We start from the raw sequence: 23,468 nt of genomic DNA, 5'->3' as shown, positions 1-23,468 counted from the left end.
ATCACAAATGTCTTTATACTCTAGTATGATACAATATATTGTTTTCCACAATCGCTGTTATACTTGTAGAAACTAAAAACTATCTTCATCTTCATATATAAAAGAAGAAATCCTAACTGATTGATCAACTCTTGGGCCAAACTGGTTAAACTAAAAACTTGAAGTTTGGACATTACATAGGGTTTGCGACGTATAGTTTCAATAAGAAAGAATTCGTGGAAAATTGGCGTAGAAAAGATGGAAATGGAAGTTGAAATTATTATACTAACAAGATGTTCATATTTCGGAATTCCTTAAGATTAGACGCGTGAAATTTTGGATATTTAAACTTTTTATTTAAACTAATTAAACACGTGCTTCAGCGTGTTTAGATGTTTGACCTAGAATGTAAAGAAATGGGGGGAGGACGTTAACTAAGATGTCCATACGAAGCATTCGAATTTCGTGCAAGACTTACAGAGTTGAGACGAATTGTATATTAAAGTTGAAGACGGAAGAACACAAAATTTTGCTCACACTAATACGTGATGACATTTGCTAGTACGGTTATATAAAAGAGTAAAAGAGTAAGAGTGAGTCACTCATCAATGCCTAGGCCATGCTACGAAACTACAGATAGAAACTCCATTGGTCATGAAAGCAAAGGATATAGTCCAGTCCGAAATTTTATAATAACAAGCTAAAAATTCGTGAAAATGTTCATAATGTTGTCTTAAACAACATATTTAAAATCTCAAAACAATCCCGCCTGGGGAGACCGAGATATGACGTCATAAAGATGACCGCCGACAGAATTCTTCCCTTCAAAAATTTTAATACGTCGAATTTGCTCAACATTTTACGATAAAAAGTTCAATCTTGCTTCATTTGAAAGAGAATACATTAGACATTGTTATTTATAACAACCGCTTGTCATAACTATCGCCATTTTCAAATATTGCGCTTAAAGTGAAACGAATGTATATTCTCAATTTTTATTTTAAGATTTAACTGCACATGACTTTCAAACGAATTAATATACGGAAAAATGTTCTGAAGTAATCTTTATTTGGCGTTTCAAGAGCTTTGCAACGAGCCCAACACCATTGTTATGTCTCTAAAACTAACGGAGCTATACAATTTTAAGTGGAGTTAGCCGCAACTTCTTCGAAAAATAAATGTGTCACAGTCTCTTATGACGCTGTAAATGGTAGTAAACAATAATTGTATTGCTAGTAACAACTACAATATTCAGAATAATTTCTACTATATTTCTACCACAACTATGTGAAAAAAATAGGTTAGGAAATCTCCTTAAGAATCAGATGTATGCCACCATCTTTCGGAAACTTAACTTCTCAATACTGGAATTTTTTCTCTATTTAATAATTCTATTAAGTTGGCTGGACTAGATGATCCATATCATATTTTGTAAAAACAAAATATTTATGATGTGAAAACAAGATGTATACTCAAGCTCCTCCGTGTCATCATCCGCAACTAGAATATGTGAACAATTTTCACAACCATGACCAGCACAATAATCTCACATCGTCTAGTAGTTTACGGCATTTCTTCGGTACCACAATTTTTCCCAATCAACACTGTCACAAGAAATAATGTTCAAAATATGTTTAGATGTGAGATCATTTTCATTCGGAGTAGGTTTGAAATGACCATCTATCAGAATACATCCCCAATTCGTTAGTGATAAATGCATACCGTTCTACTGGTGAACTGGTGAAGAAAATAAATGTCTGTATTTCAGAACATAATAGAGCATTTAAAAATGGATATAAGATGTTCAAATTCAAAGAAATCGTTGTGTCTGGGATTTTCGATTCAGTAAGTCTTTTCCTGAGCCTATGGATTCTCTCCTCCAAATAAAACAAGAATCATCAGGTTTTCCTCCTCCTTTCATTTGGAGGAAAGTAAAGTAGGTGAAGAAAAATATACTACAGATTATTATGCCCATGAAGATATAAAATTAAATAGAGGAAACATCAGGAAGAACCCGGGCCTGAGATATATCTCTACAATATTCCTCAATTTGCTTTATGGAAACTGGGTGCAAAGGACTGATCTTCCACATCCACTATTCACTATCTTCCACATAAAGGAATTATCTACGAAATTTTTATTTACATTCTGAAAATTCAGTTTATTCTTCTACGTACTCTTTCTTGACATTATATTCGGTCCAACAATATTCCTTCAGGAAAACCAAATCTCTACAGATCTTCAAAATACTTCTTCAATGTTGCTTTAGCCTTTTCATCTGAAAAAAATTCAAAGTTGACCAAAATATTTTTTCAGCTTCGGAAAGAGGTGAAACTCTGTTGGAGTGGATGTAGCAACAAACCATGCTGAACGGATAATTTTATTCATTGCTATGTCATTCGTGGGCGCGAGCAGTATCGTAATGCAAGATGAGTTTCATGTCATAAATACGTCTTCTTCTTCTTCTTCTTCTTCTTCTTCTTCTTCTTCTTATTATTATTATTATTATTATTATTATTATTATTATTATTATTATTATTATTATTATTATTATTATTATTATTATTATTATTATTATTTGTAGTTGGTCCAAAAACTTTGCGTATCATTCAGTATTGATGGTGGTACCAGGTAAAAGATTGTAAATGAAAAGAATATTTGTATGACAAAAAAAAAAAAAAAAAACTCATGCCTTGATTTTTTCTAGCAGAGTTCAGACATGGCTTTCTTCCAAAATGGACAATCAGAATGTTTCCATTGTTTTGATGCTTTGTTTGTGGAGTGTAATAATATACTGTGTTTATACAATCAGTTATTTTTCTTTCAACAGGCTAAATTGTAGAAATTTGCATAGATTCTCGTTTGGTTAAGGATCAGCAGTAGCAATAAATGTCTTGCAGATAGTTTGTTCATGCACAATTATTCCATCAAAATATAAATATCGTTTATCTTAAATGGCTAGAAATTGCGTAATCTAGTATAGTAAGAGTGTAATGTCTCATCGTGATGACATTACAAGTTGGCTGAAATTTTATTTACTTCTTCTTATCATTATGTATTTATTATAGTTACATTTTGTTCATTTAATGATTGATCCATTCGTTTATGTTAAGCAAATTAATAATTGCTGCCGACATATCCTTAAACTGCACGCTGATACATGCTTGAAGTTACTAGCGATAATGTACAAAATATCTGCTTCAAAAAATTTTCTGCCACTAGAAAAAAAATCAGATACATATTTTTTTTATGGTAAAAATTTAAAGAAATGAACTTGCAATCTACTAATTTTATTTCATGAATAAGGCAAAACTATTTTTTCCTACATATTTATTGGCTATTTCAACTAAGTGGGATTTCTAAAGGCTGTATAACCCAATATGGGTTCCCATCCCGATATATCTTTCGATATTCACCGCAGGGGCGCCGGAACCGGGGGGGGCAAGGGGGGCAGTTGTCCCTCCTGAAATTTTCAAAGGGGGCAAGATACTCGTTTTGCCCCCTCATTTCCAGACTGTAGAAACATCACACAACACTGATTATATGAACTAAATTTTGCTTTTTATAGTAATGGGGGAAAAAATCTCTATTTCAGATTCATCTTTCTCTTTGAAACAAGGGACCAGGCACTTTTTCTGCCCCCATGTTGGACAGAAAGAGTTAGGAAAAAGAATTGAAAATTCTCTTCATTTCCATTGGTGTACATTCTCAAAACACTAAATTATTTTAAAATTGTTGTTTAAGTAATCGTAAGTCTGCAATATGAAACGAGTCGTCGGGAGAGATTTTAAACAGATAGAAAAAATATAACAGTTTAAATGAGTAACAGGACATTTAGGGTCTAAATACGTTTTCCATAAAATTAAATTAATGTTCTTAAAAAACAATATGCAGAGTGCAGTACGTTTTATAGTGAGGAGGAAAAATGTGTAAGGTAGGATTAATAATTCAGAGCATATGAAAAGTGCGAACTCTATTGTCGTTCCGTTCGTTTAATCCTTTCACTACCATTTTTTCGGAGTGAGAAACATTAATATATGGCTATTTTAAGTTGTTTTCAAACGTATAAATATATATAAAAACATTTTCCACCATTTCGTTTTTCGACGTGGGAAGGGACATTATGTATCCCTCTGATATTTTTACGTGGGACCTATATGTCCCAGTTGTATTGACATGAATGATCATCTTGTATTTTCAATTATGAAACATATATTGCCAGAAAAACAATTGGGTCGTATATATGATTACAAATATTTTACATTTCGGCATCCTTTTCCAAATTACAGTACATGCAACCACTGCTTTATCACTAGCACATTGTTCCTCACTTTCATCTGTTCCATTATCACTTTCATTGTTTACGTTCACTTCCACTACTGTCTATTTGATAATGTTAATAAGAATTCTGTGAACCATTAGCAGGTTTCTCTTTACCAGTGAAACATCGATTCATAGCAAAAAGAAAAAAAAAAAAAAGTGGTAAATTACCAGGGGTCCTCTGAGAATGTATCGTGGAACACATATATCCCAGTGGTAGTGAAACGGTTAAGATATGAGTGCAGGAACAGAACACCTGTTTCAGCTCTCCTTTCAGACCAAGTTTGTAAACAAGAATAAGGAAGACAGTCACTGCTTATAATGACTAGTAGTGTTAGATATTTAGCTCGCAGTGGTCAAGCAATCAGTGGACATTTGCATAGTATAGGTAATTTGATGTCACTCCTGGATGAAAGAAAAATGGATGTGCCTGTTCTCAGCCAATGGATTAATGGACAGGATAACTGGCTTAGTGCTGATTGAAAGAATGAAATTTTAAAGATTATGGGATATGCAATATAGAGAGAATTGGTAGCAGAAGTTAAAGTCTCCATTTTATGCAATCATAGCCGACTCCACGATTGATATTTTAAAAAAAAAGAACAGTTGTCTCTGTGTGCGCTGTATTGACTCTGATTCATCAAACCCAATGGAAATGATCACCTCACATGGCACAAAATGGGAAACAGAATTCACGATCAAAGATATTCTAACGAAACCTAACTTGAATGCAGAAAATATACGCGAACAGTGTCATGATGGTGCAGCTATCATGTCAGGACGAGTGAATAGTGTGCAGAAGATAACTTCGACTCAACATCCGAAAGCTGTATACATTCATTGCAATAATCATGCAGCCGACATTGTTCTTGAACCCTGTAAAACTATCAACGAAAAAAATCCTAAACATTTGCTGTTTGTTTGTCCTACTCGCTGGTGTGTTAGGCAACAATCTCTAATCAGATTTCAATCTACTAGAAACGAGTTCAAATCACCTTGGAAAAGAATCATCAGTAATAAAAGTGGTCCAAATGATGATCAAAAAGTAATTCTAAAAGGGTATTTGAAAAGAATGAACAAATTCGGAATGATATTTTTTCTGGTAGTCAGTATACGTGCTTTTGTACCTTGCGGACAACTGGCGATAGTGCTTCAAAATTCTGAAGTTTCTGCTTCTGGAGCTAAAAGAGCAGTAGCGATTCTATCAAGAGGACACTCTGAGAAACCTACGAACAGACAGTGCTTTTGAAAACATCTATAAGGAAGGAAAGGAAAATGCAGACAGACTACACTTAAAATTGCCCACTTCATCAAGATCAAAGAGAACACCAATTAGGTTGGAGGAAACTGATAATCCTTCTATAGAAGCTAGCCTAGAACCTGTATCAGATCTTCCAAAAATGTACTTCGAAGTCATTGACTATTTGTTGAATGAAGTGCAGCGTCGTTTCGATCAGCCAGGCCTCAAACAACTCATAAAACTCTAGAAGATACTTTCTGAAGGAGCTATGTGTGCTGGTGGGCCTCTCTCAAGAGAATATTTGAAGCAGGAATTGAGAGTTCACTCGTCAGATTTTAACCTGGATAGATTATGAGCTCAGCTCAGACTGCTTCCACCTACTTTGATGACGACTGAGTCGCTGACGATCATCAGAATATTAAAATCTATTAGTGCTGAAACCCCAACTGTTCGTAGCCTTCTCGACCAAGTTGTTCGTCTAGGGACTTTCGTTCTCACTATGCTAGCTTCTTGAGCATTTGCGAAAGATCATTCAGCTATTTGCGTCGCCTAAAGACATATTTGAGGACGTCCATGACGCAGGAAAGATTGGCTCATCTGCTGTTGTTGCACATGTGTAGCGACCAGACTTAAACACCATTGCAAGAGAATTCATACCAAAAACAAGCGAAATAAAAGATACTATTGGTCAATTTTAAAAAGAAATAAATGTAGAATTACGTAAGTGAAAATATTATGCGTATTATGACCAATTATTTAAATTACAAAATTACACTTAAAATTCAATATAAACCTGGAATATTTCTTATTAATTGTATTGTACTTTATTAGTGTGAATTGAAGTGAATATAATGAGATTAGGAAGAGAGGTGAATGTAATAACAAACTGGATATACTGAAGTAAGTGTAGCAAAAAAATACAAATAACTCTGGATAATTAGTGTAATTGAATTTTCTATATAAATTTTATGAAGTCTTTAGTCAAAATTCCATTTTTCAATTTCTGGTACGAAGTCTGGTACGAAAATTTCTGCACCAGACCAAAATCCAGCACAAAACTAACACGGGATTAATTAATCTAAAGATGTAAACTAAGATGCCTCTAATAGATGGAAATTTCACTCTCACGAAACTGTTTACAGCTGCATTATATTATTATTATTATTATTATTATTAACCAATCAAATCAAATTATTGTTACATTACAAACATATATTATACCTATGTTACATTCCCGTGTTTATTTTCAAGACAGCAGTTTGCTCCCCCAGCTGAAAAATACTTCCGACGCCACTGTTCACCGTAATGGCTTAGCTCACCATATATTCTATAATTTATAATTTCTTGTATATATTACGTAATACTGCATTGAATAATTATATCAGGTGTCCATAATATATAACAAAATGGAACTCCCAGGTATTAGTCAGATATATCGTAGCAGTATAAGAACAAAGGATCATTCTGTTAGGTTCTATGTTGAAAGTTTGTTTTACAATATGAATTTCAGGGATACGCCAATAAAGTAACATAATTTTATAATAATAAAGTTACGTCAGAAAGTAAATAACAAATTCTTGTTAATATTTTAAAGTTCACAACTTAAGAAATTGTGAAATGAGTGATTTAAATTAATGAATATTCTACGAATTGAATCGATTTAAATCGCATTAATTAATAATTTGATATAATAATAGTTTACACTGATTTGAGTAGAAAGAGAGCTAAGAAATACTAAGAATAGTGTTTGAGGAAATATGAAGAAAATATAAATAATGCACATATTAACGTATCATCTCACTACTTATTGCAAAAGGAAATATTTCCTGGTAGACTAGCGATTAGGCATAGCTCAATACACACTACAACCTACCTATTATAATATTCTAAACTAAATACTAACCAACCTACCTATTATAATATTCCAAACTAAATACTAACCAACCTAAATACTAACTACTTTATCTCACTACTCCTACTGTTGTTTTAAACGTCTAACATATAGTTACAAGATTGCTATTATTTATTCTAAGTAAAATGTAATAAACTTATCTGAGAAATATTGAACATCTGAAGCGAGTAAGCATCCGAAGATAAACTCTGAAGCTCTGCTAACACCTAAATCTGTAAAAGGAGAATTTTGGTAATGTAATTAATGTAACTCATACTGTTAATCTTGCACACAGATATAATTATGAGTGTGCTTACCTATTTCGTTTATAATAATATTGTATTACAGCTTGATTCTGTCATGTTTGTTCAATTTATACTAAGTACTGTATACTTCTCAATTATAATCCAGTGGTTTTGTAACTATTATTTTGGCCGTATAGTAACTGCATAGTAATTGAACTTCTCATGGCAGATATATCGACTCTTTGCTGGCATCTCTTCACTTCCCGAGTCCAAACAGCGTTTCGAAATCTGCTTTGGATGGCAATCAAACAGAGCTTATGTCGCCTTGCGTTCTTAAATAAATCTTCAACGTAGGTTGACACAAAATAAAATGTTTTCGTTGCTCAGCATGTTCTATTTTTCACGTCATCCAACATTGCACTTCAATAACCAGCAGATCTCGTGGGTCAGGCGTCAGGTTTTTAGAGACATGTCGAAAAGTGGACAATTTAAGAGATTTTGCTTGTCCACTTCACTGGTTATCTTCCAGGTTGTCAGAATCTCGTTTAAACTTAGGTGTCCACTCGGTAATAGTTGAAAGTGACGGACTTGAGACTTCTAGAGTATATTATTCATAATATGTATTTCCATCTTCATGCCCTTCTTCACGAATATATAATAACCGCTTGTACTGCAATATCATGACAATTAATTATAACTTTAGCTGATGTTTACTGACCCAGACAATAATGTAAAGTTGTCATAACGGAAGATGGCTCACAGTAATAAAGTACTCTCGAATTGTAACTAGTGCTTTTATTTGTGGGTCATTCTGCGAACTTTCGAATCACCCTTGTATGTAGTTATCAGTAAAAAGAAACAAGATTGTAATTATCATACATTATGTAGTGTGCATGAAATAAAATATAGAACAAAAAATTTTCAAAACGTCTCTATTTACCTCGACACAGTGTTTCTCTACATATGTTATTTGAGTATTGTAGTGGAACGAAACTAACAGTTGTAGAAAATACTATGTGTGATAAAGCCAGAGATTGCTATGAGCAAACCAGCAAAGTAATGTCAGTGTTTCCATTTCGATATTTGAGACACGATTGAGTGGCTTGAGTGAAATAGACTCCTTAAGTGAAACGTAAGACGCTAATCCTCAGTTTATTCAACCCTCTGGAGAGGATTTGTATTTTTTCGTAAAAGACAGAGATAGCATTAGATGTTGAATATGTCGAAAAACTTTAAGCGTTTGTTCAAAGAAGTTTGAAACATCAAAAGACATGATTCAACTTATCATGCCAATGAGTATGATAAATTTGAAGGAGAGAACTAGATTGCTGCAAAAATAAAAAAGTATAATTACGTATGTAACTAACTATTATCATTATAAATCGTAACTGTTATTTTTAAAATTTTTCTCATTTTTTTGAAGGATAGGCAGTGACATCGCACTATGTTACACAATTTCAAATTTACTTTCAATGTATACGATTATCTTGTTTTTTTAATTATTCTATGTATCCCCGGTGATCCACAGCGTAATTCCGGGTGGTCGATACGAAACATGATAATTTTACAGCCATATCCATAAGATGTATAAAATGTATCTATATATATAAAAGAGAACGCACAAATCCTTTGTTCCCTCATCACGCTAATACGGCTGAACCAATTTCTTTCATTTTTGGGGGGTTATTAGGATTTGGACCCTAGATGGTTTTTATCATATCACTTTAATTTTTAATTACCAGTGTCTTGAGATAATTGACCATTCAAGTGTCCATAACGTACAAATCCTTTGTTAGTTCATCATAGGTAAAAATAAACGTATTTATATGCAACCCGCATGACCGTGTCACTCGGCGGGTTAACATAAATGACAGGCGATATAATGTTAACATTTACTGCAATCTACTATGGTTTTTATCATATCACTTGAAAGCGAAAAAGTAAAAATTATCTAAGTAACAAAGTTTATTGCGTTCCGGGGTGACCGCAGCGAAGCGGGGCGGGTTAACATAAATGACAGGCGATATAATGTTAACATTTACTGCAATCTTCTATGGTTTTTATCATATCACTTGAAAGCGAAAAAGTAAAAATTATCTAAGTAACAAAGTTTATTGCGTTCCGGGGTGACCGCAGCGAAGCGGGGTGAACGCTGCTAGTGTAGAATGAATATGATAGTCATATCCAGAATAGACTTATCGTGTATTCTTTCGTAGTCGTATTTAGACTTGCTTTATCCTTCCGCTTATAAAACAAAATATAAGAAATAATGTATGTATATAATAAATAAAAATGCTAAACGAAAGCATTCTCAGTTCTTTAAAAGCTTCTTTTTCATTATTACCTTTGTAGAACAATATGATTGTATTTAATTCCACTTATAAGTTTCATATAATACATTTTCACCCAAAAAGGAAGTTTAAAAAAGTAGCTCCAATAAACAAGTATAATTTTAAAGCTTAACATTATAAAGTAAATTCGTCTTTCTGTATGTTATGGAGACAAGCTTTGTAATTTAGCGTGGTTTTCGTTCGTTAGTTAGCAACTCCTTGGCACGTAATCGAACTATCCTGTGTTTTGTGGTTCGGTTGCATCAATGGTAACACAACGTTTCACAGTTCAAACAAATGAAATTACTCAAAACTTCAAGTCCAGTTATGCCTACTATAAAGAGGTTTGGCATTTTCAATGACGCAATAAATGTATTATACGCCATTTCATGTATAAACCAGACGAGATTTCCGAAAACAGTTCAAACTGAGTATATTTCACCTTGTACATATTTCAGCTTGAGAGATATTAATAAAATACTTTTTGTACTTTTACTTCCAGGGGAATATAGTTGCTTGCGAGTCGATTTCCACTTCACTCGAAGTTTCAACAACTACTTGATCCAGAATTATCTTCCTTGTTGTACGTTGGTCATCGTTTCATGGCTGTCGTTCTGGCTCGATCGAAATGCCATTTCTGCACGAGTGTTCCTTTGTGCCATTACCCTCCTTAGTATGGGCATTCTAACAATGTGGATTAATGTTAACTCACCTCCTACTACTTACACAAAGGCTATTGATGTCTGGACTGGTGTGTGTGTAACGTTTGTGTTCAGTGCATTGCTTGAAGTTGTACTTTTAAATTATGCATCTCGATCTGATATACATCAGAAAAATATGAACAAACAACGTCGACAGTTGGAGTCAGAACATTCTATCGGTCTTGAACCAACTGCTGATCATCTAGAAGATGGAGCGACCACATTTGCTATGGTAAGCCACACATTTTTTTAATAAAATATATTACTTCTGGATAAAAAATAACCCTAACTCCTGATGCTTTAACATTATAATGCAAACTAAAAATTATTTCTATTAACGGTGTCAAGTAGATCTACTATACTCGTTTTTTAGGCCCATTGATTCATATGGGGTATTATTATTAGTTTCATTATTTTGAAATGAAATGATGCGATTTTACTGATATCTTCTCAAGCCTAGTTAAATGTCTCCTACTCTATAGATTTCTATGATGAACTATTTTTCTATTTTCTTTGAAATGAACTAGAACTTAATTGATATGATTTTACTGATTTCTTTTCAAGCCTAGTAAAATGTCTCCTACTCTATAGATTTCTATGGGGAATTATTTTTCTATTTTCTTTGAAATGAATTAGTACTTTAATGATATGATTTTACTGATTTCTTCTCGAGCCTAGTTAAATGTTCTCTACTCTATAGATTTCTATGAGGAATTATTTTTCTATTTTCTTTGAAATGAATTAGTACTTTAATGATATGATTTTACTGATTTCTTTTCAAGCCTAGTTAAATGTCTCCTACTCTATAGATTTCTATCGGGAATTATTTTTCTATTTTCTTTGAAATGAATTAGTACTTTAATGATATGATTTTACTGATTTCTTCTCGAGCCTAGTTAAATGTCCTCTACTCTATAGATTTCTATGAGGAATTATTTTTCTATTTTCTTTGAAGTGAACTAGAATTTTAATGATGAGATTTTATTGATTTCTTCTTCATCTTTTCCCTCTTAATTTATATAGCCTATGCATTTAATATAAGTTAGATTATATTTGGTTATTAAAAATTAAAATTGTTTATAAGAGAATTTGATTTTCATGAAGTAAGGGACATTCAATTAGATTTAATTAAGAAATCACCAAAATCATATCATTAAAGTTCCTGTTCATTTGCAACTAAACACAAAAATGATTTCCCATGCTAAAGCAATGGGCTAGTGAAATTAAGATGGTACAGATACTCAACACTTTTAACAACGCTTCAACTACAGTAACATAGAATTCCAGACGGAAATTTATTAGAACTAACAAATTGTTTATTTTCCAGAAAAGAGATGGTGTAAATTCGGAACATGTCCGATACGTTCTAAGCATATTCAGTGTTTTTTTTTCCTAAAAGGAAAGATGCTGTTAAGCCGGACCTTAGGTTCATTATGGTTAAATAGTTGCATACATTTTAGGGTAATAATAATAATAATAATAATAATAATAATAATAATAATAATAATAATAATAATAATAATAATAATAATGTCCGGTAGCATATCACTGCGGTCTTGTAACTAAAAACTCTTACGTACATATATATAAAGATGCTTTAAAATTATCTGATTCCTACATCTTAAATTTACAATACAAAAAACGTAATGATAATCAATATTTCTTAGTAATTTATTTCTTGCTTTTTTCTCTTTCTGTAAAAGGACGAAAGTAAGCTGCTATTGCTTGTTTTCAAAAGGCATCTGGTTGGTTCAGAGCCTTTATGGTTTATATTATTGTGCCAAAAAGGAATGAAAAAAGGGAGGCACGAGGACGTGTCAGCGAGTGAGAGATAGAAGGAACCAAATATTTCTAGTCCCTGAATACAATTAACTAACTTCAAGAAGGAACCAAGATTCGCAACTCTTTCTCTAGAAATAAAAAGGAAAAGGAAAACAATAAAAACTCTGATTTTTAATAAAACTATATATTTACTATTTGGTATTCTCTTAGTTTCTCGTAAGGTGCCAGTACGTCGTACCGTTGTGTACGCCAGAAAAATCACTAGGCATATTAACCATTGTCGCACTTTTTTGGATCAAAGGATCCAATATATTTCAGGCAAAAATTTTCTTGCACGCTTTATGTCTGGAGAACTACATATAGTGTAACCAAACGCAAACTATCACTTAACTCAGTATGATGTGTTTATTTCATAAAAAATACGAAAACTTGATTTAGGGGCCATTCAAAAATTTTGTGGTTCCTTGTGAAATCTTTTGATATATTTTTTGGGATCATTCCTAAAATTCTTGTTTCAATTATTAACACCGTTTACTGGAAAGTACATTGTGTGTGTACTAATAGGATCAAACACAGCGTTAAGGTAAGACTATTCTAAAATGAGCTTCTCTTGTTTACTTTCATACTTGATCATATTTGCATAATATAGAATACAAATACAAATCTTGATCTTTTAACCCATTGATTTATATGGAATGTATTTTACCTAAAATTAAATAAATAAACATTTCAAAGTGTCTAATCTTGCTGATTGACCTTTCTTAGTTATTTTAATGTCTCATTCTTTGTTAAAAAGAAAAGAAGACTTCGTTATACATAAAATTAATACCTATGAATAATGCCTAATTTAAGGGGCATACTCGTATAAGCAATAATATGCCCATATTTATGCTAAAAATAAATATTCTAAAGAATAAAAGACTATTGCAAGCCATATTTGCTCTATATCTTAGTACATTAAATATATTTATCTATTTCAAATAGGTCTATAAATTGTACAGAAATAGTACAATTTCCTATAAAATTTGCATTAAAACGAAATATAAAATATAAATAGTAATTAAGATGACCTAAATATTTTTACTCATTTTATTTGAGGTTTAACCTTTTTCTACCACACCGAATCTGTATGAGGCATCAATCGTATATGAGATCCAAAATATTATTGACTTACAATAACTATCCAAAAAGAAACCAAATTTTCAAAAAATCCGATCAACGAAACTATTCTCTGATTTTCTGTTTGCCAGCACAGCATAGTGGAATTCTTTCCAAGCATTTTTCGGGCAGGTAATTGCATCATTCTGCCTTGTGTCGCTGTGACACTGTAAGCATTAAAGTGAAGTTGTGTTCCATAATGGTGGCGATTTTAAAACAGGAGCGTGTGTGTATCAAATTAAGCAAGGCATTTACAGAAACTTTGTGAAATGTTGAAGAAAGTGTACGGGGAAGAACGTATGAGCTGAATCCAGTATTGCAAGTCCTTATCAACAAAGCGTGATGACAATCGCGTTCAGAAAGTGTACAACGCTGTACAGAAAGAATCATCGCTTGACCATCCGCCTAATAGCTGAGGAATTAATCGTTCTGTCATGTGGTCTTAGCTGGAAAACTGAACAAACATGCATCGTGTTGCTGTAAATTGGTTCCACTGTTGCTAACAAATGAACAAAGAGAAGCGCGTGTAAAAATCTATGAAAGATCTTTTAAATTTGGAAACGAAGACGATAGCTTTTTTGCAAAACATCATAATAGGTCACGAGACTTGGGTCTATGGCTGTGACGTTGAAATAAAGGCAGAATCATTCCAATGGATAGGTAAATCCTTGTCAAGATCCAATAAGTCACGTCAAAGTCGCTCCAACGTTAAAGTAATACTTCTTGTTTTTAATTTTTGTGGTTTTGTTCATTATGTGGTCAAACGTCAACAATGAATTATTTAGAAGTGACGAAGTATTTAAGGGATGCAATGAGGAAGACACCGAAAGCTTGTAAAATAGAAAATGGATGTTGAACCATGACAATGTTCCTAGACCTTCGACACTTCTCATTTAGTTAGGTTTTGGCAATGAACAGTACGACTATAGTACTCAGCCACGTTACTCATTCCACATCTGCAGACTTCTTTCTATTCGCCAAGTTAAAATCCACTTTGAAAGGTTGCCATTTCCAATCCATAGAAAAGATAATAAAAAATTCGCTACGATGCCTTTAGACTATTCCAAAACTTGCGTTCTATCAGTGGAAGAACTATCTTGAAGGAAATAAACATCAATACTTCCACAAACGGTAAGTACCACTATATTTAGAAAATTCAATTTCTTTCTGGATAAACCACGTAGGCCTACATCACATAAATGTTCATAAAGTTAAAACGTTTTACTTTGCAGATGCAAAGTCTCTGAATTAATGCTGTGTGGATAATACCGGTAAGATGTGCTCTTTAGGCTGTGCGAGATAGATAAATATCAGATAAAACAGGAAACAGTTTCTGATCTGACGAAGAGAAAAAAATAATTCTAGATTTCAAGTAGTTTGAAGTCTTCAATTATTAAAGCATACCAAAATCAAGTATGCTTTTCTTCTGTCAATTTAAAAGAAAACTCAACCTCTACATTTTAATTTGCAAAGAATAGGAAATGGATGGTTTTTAAATAGTCATTTAGAAGGAAAAAGTATTTAGATAATTATTCCTACCGTCAAGAAAGCTAAATGATATTTATCTTCCAGCAACCACTTGTTTTACATCCTGGCGATGCAAAGAAAACTGATGCGGCAAATCAATATGAAATAGGCATGCAATCCAAGCTTAAAAGTTGCTTCAAAATCTGGGGATGTGAGAGACGTTCGAGGAGTATTGATATCACTGCAAGAATAATATTTCCACTTCTTTTTGTAATTTTCAACATTGTTTACTGGAAAGTATATCTTCGTTACTAATTGGATCAAATGCAGGATTAAATTTTTTTAAAAAATGTTAATATAAGCTTTACTTTTATTTTTTACTGGATCATATTGTTACTGAATATTTTATATTAATTGAGTAATAGATGCAATACCTGTATAAATGCATTTCTCATATATTTTATGTTATTTTGTATCATACATATACCTGTAAATACATTCCTCATATATTTTGTATTATTTACGTCATATATATACCTGCATAAATGCATTTTTCATATAGGCTATTTTATATTATTTATGTCATATATATACCAGCATAAATGCATTTCTCATATATTTTATGTTATTTAACTTATGTCATATATATATACCTGCATAAATGCATTTCTTATATATTTTATGTTATCTGTCATACATATACCTGCATAAATGCATTTTCTTAATAATTTGCTTATCATTCACAGTGATATATATTATATATTTTTATTCTAACAGAACTATCATCTTTGTACTAAAAAAATGCTTCAGCGAGTGAGTTTTCCTACTGATTTTTAGCAAATATTTAATATAAGTACACTTCATTTACAGAGTGACATATCAATCATATTATCATTTACTTTCTTATGGCTCAAATTAACATTCAACAGTTTGTTTCTATGTACAGAGTACAGTAAAAAAAAAAAAAAAAAAAAAAACTTGTCCCGTGAATTTTTGTGTTATAACTAGGGAATGAAACGTGTAATCTATGTAAATGCAGATTACACACGAAGAAAGTGTGATTTCTTGGCATATCTTTTTGAGAGAGTGAAATATGCCACATTAAGTAAGAACACATGTGGGAAGAGTAAATATGGCGTTATGTAAAAACAAAAATGATGAAGATTCTTTCTTTGCCTAAAAACGTTTCCAAAATCCAATGCCACAAGAACTTCCGTAGTTATAGACATGACACGTCCTAAAGTATCAAAACAAATCAATATGCTTTGTGTACAATGTATAGGTTGACAGTCAAATAGCAATTTATAAGGTCAGCTTATAAGCCTAGGTTTTCGAAAATTTCCTAACTGCTAGCAACACTGTGAGCACCAAACTGCACCAGATGATGCCTGATGAATTTCTCTACATTATACGTAAAAGAAAACAAAAACCTAGCTAATTTAAATTTTAACATCTGAAGCAAGTATAGTTTATATAATTATTTGTAATTTTAACACAAATATCAATTACATTTTTTTTTTTTTTAATTTCACATAAATTTGATGGCCTATAACTCAGTAACAACAGATATCACATCATAATATTTCACATGCATACTAAACTAGTCAAGATCAACCACCATGTCGAGTTTGGTCAAGATCGAATCAGTTTCATGGACTGTGTACGATATATATACTGTATATACTATCTTTGGAATATTGATTTTCTTCAAAAACCAAGTGAAGGGGAAAAGGCTTTATAACGTGATTTACTCTTCTAAATAGGGAATTGAGTAAAGATTGCAGTAGCTGGTCATATCACACTTTTTAAGACAAACAAAAATATCAAATCGCAAACTTCAGTTTTTACCAATAGCTTTTTTGTAAATACAGCACAGAAATGTATTAGTACTTTGATTTTTTCTAGAATGTGAGAAATAGTTTGAGAAATAAATAACTTATTAATCTATATTTTGATACTATCAATTATTATTATTATTATTATTATTATTATTATTATTATTATTATTATTATTAGTAGTAGTAGTAGTAGTAGTAGTAGTAGTAGTAGTAGTAGTAGTAGTAGTAGTAGTAGTAGTAGTAGTAGTAGTAGTAGTAGTATTGTCATCTAACATATCGATATACCTCGTTTCCTCTATTATTTTTTTTTATCTACAGTATTTTTACTGTGAATATAATATAGAATCACGATTGTTAATGATGACTAGAGAAATCCAAAAGCATAAAAAGCATAACAGCAATTTACGCGTATGGTTGGTACCTTGAACATGGTTGTATTTGTCTAAGGGTTCCAGAAGAAACTAATTGGAAAAGCATAATAAAGCATAATTTTAGAAAATAAAATATAAAGCATAATTTAAAATATATAGCACAATTCTTAAAAGAAAAATATCTTTAAGTACAAGTTGAAAATACTGTATTAATATTTTTTAAAACTAATATTTACAATGCAAAATCATTGAGAACATAACAATGCAACAAAGAAAAGTTTATTTTTATTTCTGTAAATTTTTTGGTGTAATCCTTTGATGTGGAGAAAAGAAGAAGAAGAAGAAAACTTCCACCAACAATGAATAGTACACAAGAACTTCACACTATAGTGTTATGTAGTGTACCTCCTTGTACTTGAGCACTTTTAGTACTTTTGGTGGCATCTTTTACTGTCCCTTTCTGTATGTATGTACCTCTAAGGCGCACACAAGTGATAAAAAAACTGACTCGAGTAAAGCACCTCTTTACAGTGCATTAAGTAGAAAGTTTTAAATTAAATATGAACCATTAAATATGAAAGGAACCATTAAACCATTAAATATGAAAGGAACTGGTTGCATAAAATATTAATAAATAGATCAAGATATTTAGAATTTTTAATGTATAGTAAATATTATACATTATACATGAGAAAACAATGCTTGAAATTAATAATAAAGCATAATTTGGAAAAAAGTAAAGCATAATTAAACGAAAAATAAAGCATAATGTGGGTTGCTCTAGTGATGACCTATTTTGGAATATGTGAAATGCAGATTGGTTCTAACATTAAGTGACTGATGAATGAATTGATCAAGTGGTTCTTTATTCATTTAATGTGTTTCGTGTACAACAGCTTCGTCAATACAAAAATTATCATTATTGAAGTCCGTTGAAAATAATAATAGCAGATTTAAAATAGCAAAGTTTTGCTTTAATTCAATTTTCTGGTACCTTACTTAAAATTAATGTCGATTTGCAGAAACTTTGAACACAATATAATGTGTAAATACTTGCTTTGTTTGATTTTGCAAAATAATCATCAGAAAACAATTGACTACCGTGACACTGAATTCAAAATATCTACTGAATTGCTCAAAAGAATTCGAAGTGCGTATATATATAGTGTATTAGCTCTTCGAGAATGTTCTATAAATATACCTAGGTATTACCTAGATATATTTATAGAACATTCTCGTAGAGTTCATTTCAAATATCTATTTATTGTATTGCAAATTTGCAAATCAATATACATGCTTGAAATAAAGCCATTAAATAAGTGTCGATCGTCCGTAACATGAATAGGAACAATAAATATTAAACATTAGATATACGAACATTTGAAAGTCAAAATTCCTTTTCCTTGTTTCGAGTATGCTCACCATCTTCTAAGATCACGCTATCCACCGGGACACTTCACAACACTCTTTTGTTCTTTTTTATTATTATTATTATTCCCTACTTCCTCTCTGATGAAGAATGTAGCGAAACCGCTTATAGAGCACCTCTTTTCGTGTGTGTTATTATAAATATGTAAAACTGTGTGTATATTGTTGTTTTTTCTTATATACGTAATTGTATGTTTCCGATCTATAGTGATAATTTCAAGAAGCATTTATCTCAGGAAATTCTATGATGACATCACCAATGATGATCTATTTAGTGGCTCTGTATTTTTGCTATCGCCAGCATCGAAGTTTATGTTGGAGGAGACTGAAACCCAGTGTAGACGTCCAGTCGCAACCATTCCTCTTCATATACTTTCCTAAGGCCATAGGTGGTGTGAGGTCTCCGCTGTGCCAAGGCTGATTTGCAAAGACAGAAGAAGCAATAGTCCATCACTGAGGCATCCGGAATTTCACTGGAATATGGGCGAAAGAAATGGGACAGATACACGTTTTTCCTGCCAAAGTGTACGTTAAGTATTTTCAATTCCTAAATACACAAAAGTTGGAGATTGAACCTCGATTCTCAGAATCGTATGCAAAAATCTCAGAGATTATTGCGCATATAGAAGTTATAAATAACCTACCCATCACACTATATAAAGTGTGTTCCATTAAAGAAAAACTTTTGAATAACAGTGTGGGAAACTACATAGGAATTTTCATACTTTTTAAACTTTTTTTTTAAAGTTTTACAATAAGCCGTTGATTATATGTAAAAATATCCCAGAATAAAAGTTATTTTCATGATTTCAGCAATAGAATAGAAGAAATTTCATGTCTTTACGTGTTACTATTTTAGTATAATAAGCAAAAATGTGATTCAATTTGACTGAAAATCAAGTAATTTCTTTGATAAATTCACACGGATATGGATTTCAATTATGAATGTGTACGTACATTCCAAATCATAAGATTCTCTATTTGGAGTTAACAAAGGATTACATTCAATCTTCGTAATGTTTACAGGATTTTTCATTGTTGAAAACCATTGTGTTTATCCATATGATGTTGAAAACTATTTGTTTTACCTGTGAAAACTGGAAACTGTTTGTTACCTCAACTTTAAACATATCTTCAAAATTTTCATTTAAGATACCTTACCTTACGCCAAATGGGTCTCCTTGTTCTTACTGCATTGTATTAGCTTGGGAAGTTCATTTCCAGATTTATATGAAGAATTCGTATCAGGAGGTTTAGTTGTTAAAACTACTGATCAAAGTTTAGCTCTGTTCTAATGGATCAAGTTTTGGAATAACTGTATAACAAGCCTGCAAAAAGCCAAAGTGGAATCATAGATTTCAGTTAGAGAAACGGACAGTTGTTCAGTATGGCATTTTCAAACACGAGAATACACGAACTTTCCAGTTTTCGCGTGATATCTGTCAATCTGCAGATGAAGATGACTGTGTTCTCACCGTGAGTTCTCTCCATTGATAACAGGAAGAGATGAAAAATGCGTTAAACGTATGCATGATTTCATTGTGGAAAGAAGAAATACTTTTGTGGTACATTCAAATATCAGCAATCTTTCATTGAAAAATATTGTTACAAATAATTTTCTTGAAAACAATAATTCTTATCTTCTGAATTGCATAGAAGAAAAGTGTTGCTCGTCACACTTTTATTCAACGACGTTTCGTTCATAAAATGGAACATTTCATGGATTCCTTGGAAATGAAGATGTTAGAAACCAAAAATTAATGCATGAAGTATGTAATTCAGATATGGAAAGTCAAAGTGCCGTTGCATTTAGGTACATTGATATCGTCAGATTATATGGATACTTTAGGCATCTGCTAAAGTATGAACTTCAAATTTTTCTCTCTTACTGAAGATGAACTCGTACAAAAGTTGCAAAAGGCGGAACTGGTTTATGAATTGAAAAGGTGCTTTTGCAACAACTTTCTGAATCAATCCCTTATACACAGGAATCATATGCTCTTGTAGTGGATATCATGGCTCTTTGCACCCCACGCAAACAAAACCTTGGCTCTTATTTTTTTCTTTTTACTACTGCAGCGGACTATTGGATTCCACCACTGAGCCACCGTGACCCCTATAGTTAAGAATTGTACAGTCATGAACATTAATAAATGGAGCTTGGAGCCATAAGAAATAATGGCTTCAGCCTCCATTTATTAATATTCGTGACTGTACATATAATAGTTCCGGGAAGTTGCAAAAATAGGAAAAGTCCGCAGCAGCCTTTCTGTAGAAATAACACACAAGAAGCAGAACATCGTGTGCGTGGACTTACTCGGGATTCTCCCGTTTCCTCACACTTTCTTCTTTTCACAATTTCATTCATTTCTCATCATCACCGTCTCCTTTAGCCTAGTCGGCATTTCTGTGGGACTAAAACTCAAATGTATATATATATATATATATATATATTCACCCAGGGACATGAAATGAAGTAATGTCTAGGCGACTGCTGTTAGAACCTTGTCCTCTGCATTCTGTATAAACTACACGTCGTCCATTAAGAAAAATATAAATCCAAAATAAAATGCTAAGCTACTGAAATTTATACACAAAGCTCAAGCTTCTGTAATATTTTCTCAGATTACCATGTTTTTCCAAATGATTAAGTATTGACCGTATCCTATCGTCAAGGCTTACAGGGTGTTTCAAAACAACACCGGTAATATTTGAAAGGTGATTCCTCACACCAAGATAAGACAAAAACTATAGACCAACTTGAGTGCACAAATGCTTCCTTTCGGAGTTATAGGCGACTGAAAACATGAAAAAATGAACTTTAAAGGTCCATAGCTCAAAAACTATGGGACCTACCGTAGTTGGGTCAAGACTTTGTTCAGGAACTAAATATGTGCACTATCCAAAAATACATGTTTCAGAATCCTAAGGTACTCACGCAACGTTTTTTATAGAGGAAGTTTGGCTACGGACATATAATTTAAAGTACTCTCCAACTACCTCTATAAAAATTGTTGTGGAAGTATCACAGGGTTCTGGAACTTGGATATTTGGATATGATACATACTAAGTGAAAAGTCTTGATCCCTTGCAAAATAACACTACTGATTCAGACCACGTACCTCTTAATTTCTTATCTATAGTAACCTTAAGAGCTTTAATGTTGTCCATTTCCGTATGAAATGAATTCTTTTTCGGCTGCAGGATTCAATTCTTATATTTATATGATCTAAAATTTTCCTACAAATATACAAAAGATATTCAAACTTGGAGAAATATAATCTGCCCGTTTACTTCTGCTATCCCATCATGGCACAAACTGCATTGGTTTTGTGTATTTTGTACATTAAAATTTTCGTCACTTCTTGTAGTTTTTCTGCTATAAGTTTCATTGCATGAATTAGTGCATACTCCGTCTTGTTTCAAAAGGGCTGTGGAAAGAAGAGATTGCTCACAAGCGTATTTTAATAATATTTGTAATAGTCTCTGTGGGTTTGAAAATACCCAAGTCACTAAATATTTATAATTATTATCAATGAACTAAACTTCATTTATTACCAAATATGTTTAAAAGATTGTTAAATCCATATATTTAAATTTAATTTTGTTTAATTCAATCTCTAAAAACGTTGTGATAAATTAAAAGAAAATATGATTTTTATCAGACCTCCTCCCGAAGGTCCGTGTCCCATACACCTGTCAGTATTGCATTTTTCTTATAGATGGTCCTGATGATATATCTAGACTCAAGGTTGGCTGTACATTTAAATACACATAATTTATACGTAATATCAATTTTGAAGCGCATCTGGTAGATTTCTAAGAACTTAAATGATTATCTCGATTGTTTGAATTCAACTTGAATAAATTTAATAGTAACGTTAGCAATCGATAGCGCATAGCAGTAATCTAATAACGTGCTTGGGGCCATTTGTATGTATTCTGTTTATACACATGCATAATGGATTTATTTCTTAATAATATAATCATCTGGCAACCCTTAACTTATGAGTGGATTTTGTAAGAATGTTGACGATTATGATATAAGATAAATCAGCAAGAATATCATGGCAAACAACAGCAAAATCAAGTCGTGGCAAACAACATATATTCATTAACATCGTGCTAAACCGCTATTGTTTCTTATCACTGGTTTCACTCGTGCAACCCGACGCTGTACCGTATGGCCATGTCATGCTACTCACGGCGAACTCTAATTGTCGACTGTCGATTGCAGGCTGTGGGAGATGCTGCTTGAGTTCATCATTCGCACCACAGCCACATGATACTTTTACAGCATTCCACTTTAATGCTTGGCGATATCTGTCACTAAGGGTTTACTTCCGACCACTATTCCTCTTCGGCGATGTTTTTGTTGTGAGTTTTCTGTCATCACCTTAGACACTGTCCCTCGCGCCACTTTCAACAAATTTGCCACTTTCGTCAAACTTGCCACTTTCGTCACGCTTGCAAAACATAACCGAACCCCAACAATTTGCTCTCTTTGGAAATCAGAATGCTTTCGCCCATTTTTACATGATCATCTGCTCAGTTCACTACACGCTGCTGTTCTACCCCTCTTCATGTTGTACGGAGCTTAAACTAACAGAACACCGAACACCCTGGCGCTGTGGTCGCCGCCTGACCGTTCGCAACCCAGACATCTGACGTGTTTACAACTCCAAGTGTTTCTATTATTTTCATAACTGTATGTATTT

The 23,468-nt window shown here is 32.5% G+C and overlaps 1 protein-coding gene across 3 annotated transcripts in view; it reads left to right on the top strand.

The window, feature by feature from the left end:
• Positions 1–19,562, top strand: part of LOC145668135 (glutamate-gated chloride channel-like) — a 94,833-nt gene extending 75,271 nt beyond the window's left edge. Inside the window, exons 10-11 of one of the 3 annotated variants that reach the window (XM_081735704.1) lie at positions 10,508–10,938; positions 19,052–19,562. In XM_081735704.1, coding sequence (XP_081591830.1) covers positions 10,508–10,938; positions 19,052–19,171 — 551 coding nt within the window. In that variant the 3' untranslated portion in view covers positions 19,172–19,562. Of the gene's footprint in view, positions 1–10,507; positions 10,939–12,409; positions 13,230–15,218; positions 17,061–19,051 lie in introns of those variants that run through there. The other 2 variants (XM_081735702.1, XM_081735703.1) reach the window with 2 other exon arrangements.
• The last annotated feature ends 3,906 nt before the right edge of the window (positions 19,563–23,468 follow it).

Source organism: Thermobia domestica, chromosome 13 (genome assembly GCF_964235325.1).
Source record: "Thermobia domestica chromosome 13, izTheDome1.hap1.1, whole genome shotgun sequence".
Lineage (NCBI taxonomy): Eukaryota > Metazoa > Arthropoda > Insecta > Zygentoma > Lepismatidae > Thermobia > Thermobia domestica.
This window is presented reverse-complemented; position numbering and strand designations above follow the sequence as displayed.